The 14,678-nt window shown below is 37.8% G+C and overlaps 1 protein-coding gene across 1 annotated transcript in view; it reads right to left on the bottom strand.

The window, feature by feature from the left end:
- Window positions 1-557, bottom strand: part of DIAPH2 (diaphanous related formin 2) — a gene marked incomplete at its 3' end in the record, with an annotated part of 109,548 nt that extends 108,991 nt beyond the window's left edge. Inside the window, exon 1 of the mRNA XM_029085540.1 lies at window positions 519-557. Coding sequence (XP_028941373.1) covers window positions 519-557 — 39 coding nt within the window. The remainder of the gene's footprint in view (window positions 1-518) is intronic.
- Window positions 558-14,678: the final 14,121 nt, after the last annotated feature.

The raw sequence follows: 14,678 nt of genomic DNA, 5'->3' as shown, positions 1-14,678 counted from the left end.
CAGGGAAAGAACCAGAAGTGCAAAAGCAAGAGAAACTCCTGGGTTGAGCTAATGACAGTTTAACAAGTGAAGGGAAAAAAAAAAAATAGATAAAGAAACAAATGATGCAGAAGCCATCACTCACTATCAACAGAACAATATCTACCCAGCCTCTGAGCAACCGCTACTTTGGAAAAAACTCCTCCTGCCCACCCCACCACCCCTGGTTTTATTGACGAGCATGATGTTACATGGCATGGAATCTCTCTTTGGTCAGTTTGGATCAGTTATCCTGGCTGTATCGCCTCCCAACCTCTGGCCCACCACATCCTACTCCCAAGGGAGACACAGTAAGAAACAGAAGGCCTTGATGCTGGGTAAGTGTATTTCAGCAAAAGTTAAAACACTGGTATATTAGCAACACTCCTTTGGTCACAAATCCAGAACACAGCTCCATGTGGGCTGCTATGAAGAAAATTAACTCCATCCCAGCTTAACCCAGTACAGACAGCTAGGATAAAGTCTTCTTCTCTTACTACCTCAGATGGTGACAGCAACCGTTCAACTTCTTGAGCCATATCTCAAACTTCTTCCTTACGGCTACAGCTCTCCTGCATTCTTGTTACCTGGACTTAGTGTGGAGTTAAAAGAGGAAGTAATACTCTAGTCTTGAAATCAAAACTAAGATGTCCTTACTCTGGCAAATAGATCTTGTCTTTTTAATGGAGATCATTGAGCAAGAAGTCCAAATAAAGTAAAGTCTAACCAGAGACAGCTATGTAAGCAAGAAGTTCTAAAACTCTGTATCTGTTTAGCAGTCACTTGCACAAGAAATACTTTTTTTTCCCCTTTCTATTTAAGTACTGTCAATCTTTCCCAGAACCTGGAACAGGATAATCTACTCCATCTCTACATTTATATTGCATTTGTCACTCAAACTCCTCTGGGTAAAACACAGAATACGAAAGCAAGATACCACACAGCATTTTTTCAGATATCTCAAGCTCACCTCCCAGATCTCCTTACGGTGCATAAGCCACAATGCTGCCAGTAGCTACTCAAGATAAGCAACACATTTAACAGGTACAAGAGAAACTGCAAGTAGCTGGAGGCAGAGGCAAGGCAGTTACGTAGCTGCAGATTCTCACTGACAGGCAATTTTGACAGTCTCTTACATTAACAAAGAAATCACCCTTCCAGGATGACTTAAGAACATAGACCACAAGTAGTTTACCTCCCCAGGAGGAAGTTTAAGATATCTCAGTTTTTATAGTCAGTCCTCTAGCATTATTCTTTCAGACATCTAAGAGACCACCAGAGCATCACAAGATGAGAAGAAATCAACCCTTTCCTAGCTTGTTGAAGTCACTAACTCCCTGATTTTGAAGTAGCCCAAAGGCAAACGTTTTTTAAAAATCTCTATGATAAAACATTTCCAGATAAAGGATATCAAATTAATATTTCTATGTATAAAAACACATGCAATTTAAGACAGCAGCGCATCATCTCTCTCCTAGTTTTTAATAACACAAAACATGGAACTTCATCAACTCCTACATCAAAGAACTATTTCCTACTGATTTACTTAGTTCTTCACTGAGAACACTTAAGTGACAGCACCTCTCCCTTTCGAACAGTCTTTCCAGTCCATTAACAGTTACAAATATCACTTTCTATTTACTCCTGCCCATTTTCGTTTAAGTATCCCACTACTTGCATAAGTACTGACAGACCATGACAATAAGGCATGTAAAAATCACAGCATATACTAATGCAACTGCATCACACTGTTCTTTTTACCTTAAAAGGTCAGTCTCAGCAACGTTAATATTCAGAGTAACTGAAATTTTGCACGTAAAAACAGTAGACAGATTTTCACCATCTTTCACTACATTTATTGGTATAAAAATCACTATTTCCTCATGTGAGCTCAGTTCAGGCTACTGCAGTAACCATGTCAACAATTCAAAGAATTAAACAACTCGAGATAATTGGACTAAATTTAGTGCAAAACTCACAGCAAGTCTGCTTTTTAAAAATCTTTTTCTAACTTATGTATTAATAAAACCTTCCAGATAACTTGAGCTGGCCATGAGTTGTAAATTAATGTGCATTTACATATGTTGACTGATCTTTCCATTATACTGTAATATTGCTTTTATGCAGTGCAGACCAGCTTACTGGCCTCAACATGCAGGTTTCATGTTCTAAGAGATATTTAACTAATCAAGATTAATTAACTAACCAAAGGTTAAGAGACATGGCAAACGTCCTTACAACAAAGATTTAAACTCGTTTATTTTAGTTTGAAGCTTCCACTTTTATTCAGGAATTCTACCCACTGGTTTTAATATTTAATTTAGAAATGCAGGTGTCATTACATAACCATTAACCAACAGAAGGTTGTACAGGACACATCTTAAAAAAACAAAACAAACAAACAAACCAACCACAAAATCCAACAACCACAATCCACACAAATAAGTAGGTACAAAACTCCATAGCTACATATCCTTGAAGCACAAATGGGTGTAAAGAATCTTCTGCTTTAATGATTCTCATCAGTCCAGCAAATCTCTGTAAAATAAGTGTAGCAACAGAAATTTATATGAAGCTTCTGCATAGGAACTACAGATACCTCCAGGAAGACCTCACATGTCACACACAGTGTCTCAGTTGCACTAGAACAGGTGAGTATTTGCATAAAGAAAAGAAGGAAATCATGTGTGACAATATTATGGGACAGCACCAATTGTCAGCACCATAATCTGCAAAAATAAGTCAGGGAATTCTACTTCTTCATATACTTGAATTGTGAGGCTAAGCATATACACTGCTGCCATATATATTTTATGCTTTGGGTGATCTGCAAACTAGCACTGCATTTATTTTAAGCTTAAATAATTTCACTTTCAAAACTAATAATCCTGGTAATGGACACTTTAATGGTCTTTCTTGAAGAACACTGTATTTTTTAAAAAGGAGCATTCATATATTTGAGTGTCAACTATGTTTCATGCTTTGCTTGATAAAAAAAGCTTATCTGAAAAGCTGCACTTCCTAAACTTCCTTCAGTAAAATGCTAGTAGATTAGAAGTGCATTGGAATAATTTCAAAAATCCTTTGATACACCCAGGTAGCTTTCTGTACATATATTGGGTGCCTGTAAAAAGTGACAGATACACTTTATCAGACAAGAAGCCATCTGTCCAAGTACTACTGTAGCGGTACGGGGCAGGACTGTTTGTCCAGAATATCCTTTTCACAGCACCTACAGCAAACAAATCAGTTGGTTTGGAAGAAAATTAGAAAGCGGTTTTTTTTTTCCTAAGAAAATAGACTGAGATCACTTGCTAAACTAGTCACTTGAACAGTCACTGGATCAACTTCTGCGACATAATTACAAATGGACACAGAACAGCTCCTAGGGCAGTAACTGCATTGTTCAGATGCTTCATGTACTGGTTACACACCTGCTGAGTTCTGCAAAGCGTGCCTGTCAGTACCACACTCAGTCCTGTATCTCTGCTGCTTGTTTTTCAGCAACACAACTGTTTGACTTCCGAGCTTTGAGTTTGTAGGGAACTTGGCTTTTGCTTTTTTGGTGTGATATTATTGTGAAGCGCTTTTGAAACACTCTGGAATAGTTAAATTGGAAAAACTATGTCAAAACAATTCTTGACATAGTAAGTGGAGACTTCATCTCAATTTTCCGCTCAGATACAAGCTCTTTGCTTTCAATGTAGTAGCAGAACAAAGCCAGTTTTGCTAGATAGCAATACTTGATGTGCACCAAACTGCTGTTCCTCTTCCTTCCTTGCTCTGGGTTCTCCTGAATGCAAGTGGATGATCTTTTCATTCAGACACATTGTGGAGCTGCTCAGACTGAGTGGAAGCTATTATAAAGCTACTGAGTTTGGTCAATTAAGAGCAGTGAGAATAGGTCTCCTCCTTTTATACCTTACTTCCTAAAGAGAGACACCTTTTTTATTGTGACAAGGTTCCTCTTCACTCTTACAGAAGTACAGTCTGAGTTTGTTTTTATCCTTTTATAGACAGGCAGCCCTTTTACCTACAATTATATGCTTTGAACCTGGGATTAATCTTTTATTGAAACCTAGGATTTTCTTTCAAGATGAGCTTAACTTGACAACGAGAGAGTTCTTTTGCAATCATTCTGAAAAACTAAGCAAAACCTGCTTTGAGAAACTGATTTGAGGAAATTCTTCACTACTTTTGCACTTTTTTAAAAAATGTCCATTCCTCCTTACTTGCTTCCTATTTCACACTGTGTGCAAGTACAGCTTAATATCCCTGTACAAGTGACAGGCTCAATTTCCAAATACTTTTCTTCCAGTTATATGCAGGGATAGTTTTGGGAAGATGCTTAACTGAGCATGCTGTTGGTTTCGTGGAACACCTCTTGCTCTTGTGGATACAGTAAACACTGAAAGAAGTGTCACAGTCCATTTTAATTTTCCTCTGCTATGATTTGAGGAGAGGATAAAGCTAGTGGAATGTATCTGTTGGGAAAGAATTGATATACTTAAAAATAAAGCAGAAGACCCATAGCAAGCTACAAAAGTTGACACAAAGACTACACTGTGAAGAGCTTCATTGGATACTGGGCAGCTCCTTGAAAATTGAGTATTTTACTCGGAAGTGAGGACATGTGTATTTGCTTTGTTTGGGTTGTTTTTTAAATAGTAAGAAAAACTCCACAAAATCCAACCAACCAAAACACAGCCCACAAAGGAACTGGCAGTGGAAGGGATGCAGTGAGCCAAAGAAGCAGGAATTACTTGTGAACATTATTCATTCTGTCTGTACCCAGCAGTCTCAGAACATATGGTCAGAGAGATCATGTCAACAACTTCTTAGAATAATGTCTGTCTTCCAAGACAGAGATTTCCCAGCAAAGATCAAGTATTTGCTCAGAGCAGTATTTGATCCCTTCATAAAAAAAACTGGATGGCAAAGTTACTTTTTGCTCCCCTAATAATAAATGATGTGATACTAAAACTTGGAAAAATGAGCTGCTGCCATAGGAAGGAAATTTGGCTTTTCCTTGAAGAACGGAAACTCTACATCAGGTAATTTCAGTATGCAGGAACCATAATGTAACTCAACGGTCAAAGCATATCGGGTTAAATGAATTTATAGCTGCTGTGATACACACAAGGGCTTTTTGTTCCTTTTCCTATTCTTTCCTGTTTGTAGCAGCTTCCCGAGAAGATTATTTGTCTTTCAGGGAAGTCAGAAACAAAGGAGCATGTGAATAGAGAGGAATTATATTGTACCTAACAATAAGGAAACCAATAATATCGTTTGACTTCAGTACAGGTGAGATCTCCTGTTAAGAAGTAAAAGAAATCCAGGAGAATTACAGATGCTTGTAATGGGTTACAGAGACTCTTACATTCTGCTAAAGGAGGAAGTAAGAGAGAAAAAAAAAAAAAAAAGAATTGTTTACCATAATATTGAAGTGTTGTAGGTGCACAGGTTACTCATGAACACCCACATGAATTTTATACAGGTTCTCCCATAAATTCATTAAACAATTGTTTTCAAATGCAAAATGTTAACTGATTGGATTACTGTCTATCTCATAAGTTATTCAGGAATTAGTTTGAATCACAGAATACAGTCAACTAACCTGTATTATCCACCCAGGTTTTGTCTGAAGTTCAAGTGTGAATGCATATTTGTATATCTGGTTTATAGATGGAAATTTTATCAAAGCCTACCACTGTACTCTTCCAGTTTGGGAATGCCTCCACCAAGCTGTAAGTAAACTAGAGAATGAAAACGAAACTGCACTGCTGGAAGACAGACAGAGAACATAGGATTGTACAGGTCAGAGAGACAGTAGCAGACATTGCCTACTATATTTCTACCTCAGCCAAGAAGTTGTGTGCTGAATCAAAAGGAGTTTCCTCACTTTACTTTTTTCTGCTGATGAGAATAAAGCAGTGGGAGATCCACTTGCCACAGAGGAGTGGAAAGGAACAACTGAAGCAGTTCCAGTAAAATTAATTGTCTGGGAGCAACAGCTCTTGCTGCCCTATTATATAAGACAAAAAAAAAGAAAAAAAGAATCTGGTTTTGCAGGAATTAGACTGGCAGCAGTACCAGAAATAAAGTACTGTGCTGACGTCAAAGTCAGGACAAATTCAGTTACCAGGTGCTTCAGTGTTGAAGCTTTGGTTGCAACTTCTGTCTCAAGTCTGGTTATAAACTACCTTCCTCTAGTCTGTCATATACATTAGTTCACTCAATCTGCTTGCAATGATTAGGAAAACAGTTCTTATTGGATATAAATTTTACTTCAGTGTATCCAAAATTAGACAGAAACGCTACTGTATGGCTTACAAAGAGGGACAGACTCAGAGTGAAGGATCTCCGTTAATCTGAGTTAGCATGCTAACTTTTGAACTTGGCCAACTGACATGGGTTTACTCTTTTGAGTTATAGATTTTGGAACTGGAGCACTCACAAAATTATAAATGCAAACATCCAGCACAGTTTCATTATGAAGCCATAGTATTTTAAAAGTTACTTCAATATTATAGGTATAAAAATAATTCACAGCAGGAGAATATCAAGAACCAAAATGTAACAGGAAAGCAGGAAGCTCTATATTGTACAAGAACTTACTAACTACTTGCATCTGCTGTTAAGAGTCTAGAATCTAATGAATCTCTTGTTGGTTTAGTATTTGTTCCTCACAAAGCTACAGTCATTAAAAAAAAAACAACAACACAAGCATCTTTAAAGGTCACATTCTAACAATCACCATGAGACCTTACCAGAGGAAGAAAGAACAGACTGCAGACTAACATTTTTCCTGACCAAAGTACTTACTTTGCCTTGTTCAACCATCCCAGAGAGACCAATATGAATTTATGCAGAGCCACATGTAAACACATAACTAACTAGTTATGACAAAAAGGTATCGTCAAGAATATTTAAGATCTGTGGTTATTTCCTTTCATCTTCTTTGACTAAATATGCATTATGATGCAGTTTTGTTTACATGATCCCACACGGGACAGTTACTAAGATTTGACTAGCTACTCCCTGAACATAAAAACCAGGAGAGAATGGCCCTGTGTACCTTCAAGCCAACCCGTACCCACCACTACCTTTATTGCAATCCCCTTGGCCTACATAACCTAAAATTACAGTTGCTACTTTCCTGGCTGTACAGCTACAGTCCTGTCGCTCCAGGTGTTGGGATTCTACAGCGCTATTCCCTGACGGTCTCCAACTTCTTTATTTAGAAATCTGTTCTAAACTACTAGGTAGTTCAGAAAGCTACTCTGAAAGCTTCCCATTCCTCAAGCAAGTTCTCCTGTATTTATTCTCACATAAAAGGCTAAACAAATATGTTAATTTGTTTTTCTAATTAAGAGACAATTTCATATTTTCACTACAACTAGAAGAGTAGTAAGAGTATGTTTATTAAAATATATATATACACACACAAGTCATCAAGGAATAGAAGGCAAGATTCTTTTCAATTACATTTTTTTAATCAGCTGATGATTTTTACACTTACATTCTGCACTTTCAAAACAAGTTTAAACACTTATGAAGTTTAAATTAAGAATATTTTTTATTATTAAAAACTTTTTTCCATCTTTGATGTCCTCCATATCTGATAAGACTATGCAAAGAACACTTACAAGCAGTAAACATGCATCACACATTCAGCATACCTAATACTTTCTCCAATACCATCTTGTCTCCAATGATTTACTCTGAGGATCACTGAAAGGATCAAGAAGGGAACTTTACAAGAAAGCCACCTGTCACATGCATCACTTTGAACTTCCTCTTCTCCCACTCTCCCCCAAAACAGTCTGAATTAATATAAAACTACAGTTTCCTTTTTACACAGGAAGAGCCCATATGTATTGGAAACTCTTACGAGCATTTTTGTTTTATGTAACAGAGAAGGTGTGGTGATATTACAGTACACACTACACCTTAACACCAAATATTACCACACCTGGGTGGACCAAATACCTTCAGCAGCTGTATCAAACCATACAATATTTTCCATGTGTGGGCTTGTTCCAGAATTGAACTTACAAGGTATTTCTCAATTTCTGTAAGTTAGATGAGTTTATGGTTTATTATCATGACAGATTACAGTATAATTTCATTGCCATAGCAGATAATTTTCAGATCTGCCCACGTGCATACAATGTGCTGCTTTCACACATCCAACTAAGCAGCTATCATGAGAAGATGGCTGAAAAGCAGACACAATCAGAACTCAATAGCATTAACGGATGAACTTTAGACAAATCAATAGAAAAGGAGTAAATCTAGTGTGCCATAACCCCAGTCTTATTAGTTCTAGTAAATAATCAAAGAAGAAAAAATAATAAAGGAGAGTTTTTGACTGATTCAGTTTCATGATCTTGTTTGCCCCACTGCCATACAAAAACCTGAGTCAGCAGAACACCACAGTGGCTATGCACACTGCTTAAGCCCACACCGCTGCCTCAAAAAGCTGGTTATTTAATTTTCATCCCTTTCTCCCATACAATTAATAAATAGTTAACAAGCAGAATATATTCACTTTGTAGACTGCTTTAGTACTTCTTTTGTCAAGCAAGATTCTGCTTACCTACCTATTAGGAAGTTATGCTTGAAACTGGGAAACCTAGAGGTGCTCACTCCACCAATACTGTAGGAAAAAGCTACTTGACCTCAAGTCAAAGATCACTTAGATACAAAAATAACATGCAAGTTTAAAACAAGTTAGCTTTGTCTACCTGTAACTTTAGAAATTGTTACAAAAATACTAAAGAAAGTATTTCAACTGATAGTCTTCTCTCCAAAGTAACTGCTCTATCACCATAGCCCTTTATAACAAAACACTTATTTCCTCCAAAATAAAGTTACTGACTGATTAAAAAAAAAATACTGAATTAATGAATGGCCATGATACACAAGTTGTAAGGAACTGTGTAAAAATACTCATTTTAGTAATTTCTTAACTTCTTGTGGTTTTTAAGGTTGAACAAGTAAACTGATGAATAACCAACTGAAACTGTCAGTTGCTTCAGCAGCAACCGCCATCTCTTGTTCTACTTTCCTTCCTTGACAGAGATTAAAAGAATTAAAGTTATAAGCCATTATTGCTTACCTCTAAAGAACTGCAATTAATCCAGAAAAGATTAAGTAACCCACCATAACCCACCCAACATCTTGGGTCACCAGCAATCCCAGTGTCATTAGCATGCTTTACAGGCTACTTGTAATACAAAACCAAAAGTTCATCCATAACTCGTATTTTCTCCACCATAATGCTTAAAAGCTCAGAAAGCACCACTCCTGTTTGATGTGCACACTGTCACTTCTCACTGTAAATGTCTCTCGAATTGCCTAGGTGGAATCTGCTTTGTTTGCAAAGCTTCCTGTATCGTACAGAATAGCTCCACAGTTCGTAGCAGTTCAGGAAGTTTAATTACCACAAGTAGATAGGCTTATCACTGTATCTATCACATCACTTAAACAGTGGCAGTATCGACTCACATTAAAAGCTAAAGCTTGTACCTAAACATTGTCACCAAGCATGCCCTACTCTACCATATCAGTAGTGCCTAATCAGTATACTTTTCAGCAAAAGAACAAAATTTTCCCAAGACATTAATTTTACTCTTCGTTAATAGTTGCACCCTAACTAACTTCACTTGCTGGTATATCTTGACTTTGATCTAATAAGGCCAAGAATCTTCTAAAACACAAGCATTTCAGTTCACTTCTTCCTCAAGCATCCACTTGAAGTAAGAACCCTCTGCAGACATGTACTGATTTTACTCAGAGCCACTATGACCTCAAATGTAACACATTTTATTCATTTGCCAAAAATCTCTGCTCAACCTGACTCATAGTTCACGTATGCAGCACCCAATCATCTAAACAATCCATGTGTAAAGAGCACGTTATCTCTCCACAGGCGCAGGACATCAAACAACCTCAGGAGCCAAAGGTGGCTGGTGGGATGTAGGTCCTGCAGCACACAGCCTGTCTGACAGTGACTGATACCCGTAATTCACAGCACTCCTTAACTCCTGCACTGATATGGGTGCAGCAACGTAGCTGGGAACCTATCCTCCCAAGCACACTCAGTTTATTTCTGTTTTTAAAATAATTGCTAAAAGCTTTTATTCCACTCTTTGATGCTAGTTTATGGCACATTAGTCAGAATGTTGAGTTCATAGCTTTTGATTCATCTTAAAGCTCACGGGGTTTAAAAGATTTCAGTATTAAGCATAAACAGTTTCTGCTTTTAAAACAAAATATGAGTTGCTCCTTGTTGGATGAATCACCAAATCCACTTGCTGTCCAACTAAATAAGCTCTCTCTTACCTCTAACAATTTGTTTTCAAGTTACACATGATCTTTCTCCTAACCCATTTTTAAAGACAGCATGACACTCATCCCCCTTCAGAAATTTAGTTTGCAGCCAAGTGGAGTATCTATCACTGAACAACTACCACACAAACCTCAAGTGAACTTGGGGGTAACAGAGCAGGCTTTTAGCGTGGCACTGTCCACTACACACACAATAACATTTCTATTTATTCTGCTAATACTAAACAGACACAAGATTTTATTAATTTTAATTTTAAAAATTGGCCATATTAACTTCTAGTTAGTCAGTGTTCTAATAGTCAGGAAACACCACAAATCCTGTTACAACACCTCTTTTCAGATATTGATTCATAGACTCACACATAGACAACTGAAAGGATCTCACTCCTTTCTTAGTTTGGTCCAAACTCCTGCTCAAAAAGCAGGGTCAACACCAAATTCAAACAAGGCTGCTAAACGCTTTGTCCAGGTTTCCATGTCTTGAAAATCCCCAAGGATGGAGATTCCAGTGTCTTGGTCAATTTATGCTTAATAATCCTTCAAATTATTTTTTTCCCCCTATTCTCGGTCTCCTCTCCAGTAACCTCTCCTATTCCTTTTCATGACCTCTGTCTCCCATCTTTTGCCATAAATTTCTGTAAAAAGTCAGGCTTCAACTCCTAGGCTAAAAAAACAAATGACTTGATAAGACTTTGGGTTCAGCTAAACTCCAATAGCTACTTCAAATCAGACCTGACACTTTCATATGCTTACTGATTTCCTAGGTACCCAACAGAACTATGCACTTCCCATGTGCTACTGAAGCGTTAAGTAGAGCAAACACCGTCTAAGTTAAGGATTAACAAACACAGGAATCCCAGCAATCTCCCTGACAACCTTCATTTAGTCTGTTTCCCCCACTATAACAAGCATACTTTTAAACAAGCAAAACAAGCACATTGCCAAACCCAGTTAAGAATATAACTGCTCACTGCCACCTCATGCCAGCCTATTCTTAGGGTTGGCATGAGATCAGATGATAATTTGCCAAAACAATTTAATTTTTTTTCTGCCCATTTCATTGTAAATAAAAATAACGACAAAAACACCAGGTACTCATTCCCACCTCCCGTCCCTGTGCCAACGAAAAATGGGAGAAAAACAAAAGATTAAATCAGAGCTCTTCTAGCAGCTGCCATGTGTCACGGTGCTCATAAGACAGACAATAAGTTTTAGAAAAATATTCCAGTTTACACACTACTGGTATAAAAACTGGAATCAAATTACCATTGTGCAGTTGTCACGTTCAACAAATTATATGAAACTTGAATAACTCAAAATGATCCAAAGCAGAAAAAAAAAACCCTGAATTAGCAGTTTTAATATAGCCTATCTTCAGTTATTTGTGTGCATACATGTGTATCAATTACTTTATAAAAACTGGAATCAAATTACCATTGTGCGGTTGTCAAGTTCAACAAATTATATGAAACCTGAATAACTCAAAATGATCTAAAGCAGAAAAAAAAAAAACCCTGAATTAGCATTTTTAATACAGCCTATCTTCAGTTATTTGTGTGCGTATATGTGTATCGATTACAGAAAAATCATTTAAATCATTGTTTTGTTTTCTGTCTTGATAACCTAGTCTTACTTCCTGTCAATCAGGAGTAAATGTCACTGATTGGGCCTCAGTCCTTAAAAAAAACAAAAAACAAACCCCAAAACCAACAACAACCAAACAAAAAACTCACCAAACCATTACAGTTCTGCAGGCCAAGCACCATTGCCCACATTTTACTTTCAGACTGCTGGGATAGGCAAACAAAAAACTTCCACCTCCTTCTTCTAGAGTCTCCCTTCCCCCAAAATCATGACTTCAGCTTTCCCAGCTCCCTGTCACCTAGAGCCATTTTTAGTCTATGATATAAAAAAATCATTATCCCAGACTTCTTCCCAATGACTTGCCTAATTTCAGCTGCTATGCCAGGAACTAAAAATAAATCTTCAGTTACATGTAGTTGCACACTCTCTCTCACCAAGCCCTCGCTCAGCATCCCACTTGATGTGTGAAATAAGTTCTGGAAAAGAGACACACACACACTCCTCTCAGCACACTACAGAGTTCCTTGAACTATGCACAACAAGCTGACAGAGTGCAGCTCTGAAAACTACTGAAACTTGATGAATTATAAGCTGTGAAGCTGAACCAAGAAAATCTCCACACCAAACTCTGAGAAGGTTTGTATACAAACTCAGTGACAACTTAACATTTGCACAAATAGTGTGGCTTCTTTTACAGAAGTCCCAAAAATACCTTCATCTTACTTGCACAGTGAAGAGAGCAGAGATGAGGTACATTAAGGTTACTCTCTGAGTACCTAAAGATACTGCTAGCCTCAGCAGAACCAACTCCTCAATTACAGTCTTGTTCATCACTCACAAACCCATGTAGTAATTGATAAATTTGGCTGCCCACTCACACCACCCCAACTTAAAACACACCTGAATCCCTTTCCTTCCTCAGAGGTAAATCCCTCTTCACATCACTTTGCATACATCATGTCCAGTATGAAAAAAATCTACCTTCCCATTCACTCAGTTATATTATCAGAGGCTAATGATTTTATCTCAGGGCAAAACTATCTTTCACAAGGTATGTGAGTCAAGCAACATACAGCTAGGCTGATCCATGTTGCTGCTGGACTGTAATCATCCCCTTAAGAAACAAAAGTATACGACTGCATAGACGTCAAATACTAACATAATGTGCTTTTTCCACGAAAGGTAAGAAAAAAATTCAACCCCAGTGATTCTAGAATAACTGAAAAGAACATGCAATAGAAATAGTTGTCCTGTTCAATCTAATTTTGAGCTCATTTCGCTTTGAGTTTTTTAAATTACGCATTCCTTTCAGAACAAATTGTTCTCCTCCACTAGAGCAAAATTCAAATTTCTGTCCACAGCTTCCAATAGAAGCACTTTCCTGTGATTTTTAAATCACTTCCCTGCAGGCATCTTCAAGCAGCCTTCCTTGCTACTTTAGCTAGGAAATAGTAAAAGTAGTATAAACATAAACAAACATGCTGTTTATATTAAGAAGTTGATTGATATTTATCCTCTGCAAGGAAGCATGAGTTTGTTTCCAGTAACACCATAAAACAAAATAAAACATCATATTTGGTTACCTTTTGCTAAGAGATACATGGTCACTTTTAATACAAACACATTCCAAGTGTATTTCTGGTATTTTGGTTTTCTATCATCCTTTTAAATAACTGTCACTTTCAGGAACTTTTTAATGCCTCAAACACTACAAATTTAACATCTTCCCCATGTGCATTCTAACTTAGTTTTCAGTGATAAATAAAGCCCCTGCAGTCCTCAGGCTGATCAGCCAAAGGCTCAGCTGTGCTATATTCAATGAAAGGAACACAAGGTGGGAACACTTACTTATTGACTTAGTTTTGCCACTATCTGTGAAAACCCTTGCACAGATTAAATCAAGTTTGTAACTAGTATTCTCTTCAATAAGAAAAGTCAGGTAAGTTTTAAGTGTCTGCTACACTGCTGCTCTTCAATATCTACCAGAGAACTCAGCTAAAATGAGTTGATTCAAACTTAAAACAAGTAAGTGTAGTAACAAGTAAACAATTAAAAGTAAACACTGTCATATTAACTGGTTTTGCTGCTACTGCATTGATAAAGTGAGATACAATCCAGTGCTGTTGGCTTTGAAATGTACCCATGTTGCACATTATCAGGTCTGTGAGTAGAAATATCTTCTTTTAAATCAAAAAGCGGAGGTATAACAAACTCTAGAGTCCTAGGGAGGATTTGTGCGCTCAAATGCTTGTCAGGCGTCTCCAAAAAGTCTGGAAAATTTAGAAATTTTTAAATTCCTTTCACATTAATTCAGAAGTTCCCTCGGGAAGCACATGGTTTGCATCATAACCACCGATGTTCTGGATGCTTCAACACGGGAGGGAAAAAAAAAACAAACCCAAAACACAACTGTGATCTTTCACTCCAAGGGTGAGCAGGAGAGAGGTCACAGCATCAGGTCCTGCTTACAGAACAGCATTATCACCGCACCTCTCCCCGAGGACAGCATCATCTCCCCGCCGGAGCCCCCCGCACGGAGCACCCGGCCGCTCCCGGCTCCTGCCACCCCCGGCGCGTTACCGCAGCGAGGCCTCAGCGCGCCGCACGCCCCCCTCCAGCTGTCACCTCCCTCTTCAAAGAGCGTCCAAAACCCTCACGGAACCTCAGGGTATTATTTTTTTAAAAGAGCCTTTAATTGCTGAAAGCGCCGCACCCCCAGG

This window comes from Antrostomus carolinensis, unplaced genomic scaffold, assembly GCF_000700745.2.
Source record: "Antrostomus carolinensis isolate BGI_N321 unplaced genomic scaffold, ASM70074v2 scaffold14786, whole genome shotgun sequence".
NCBI classification, from domain to species: Eukaryota; Metazoa; Chordata; class Aves; order Caprimulgiformes; family Caprimulgidae; genus Antrostomus; species Antrostomus carolinensis.
The sequence above is the reverse complement of the archived record's forward strand: the minus strand, read 5'-3'. Positions and strand labels throughout refer to the sequence as shown.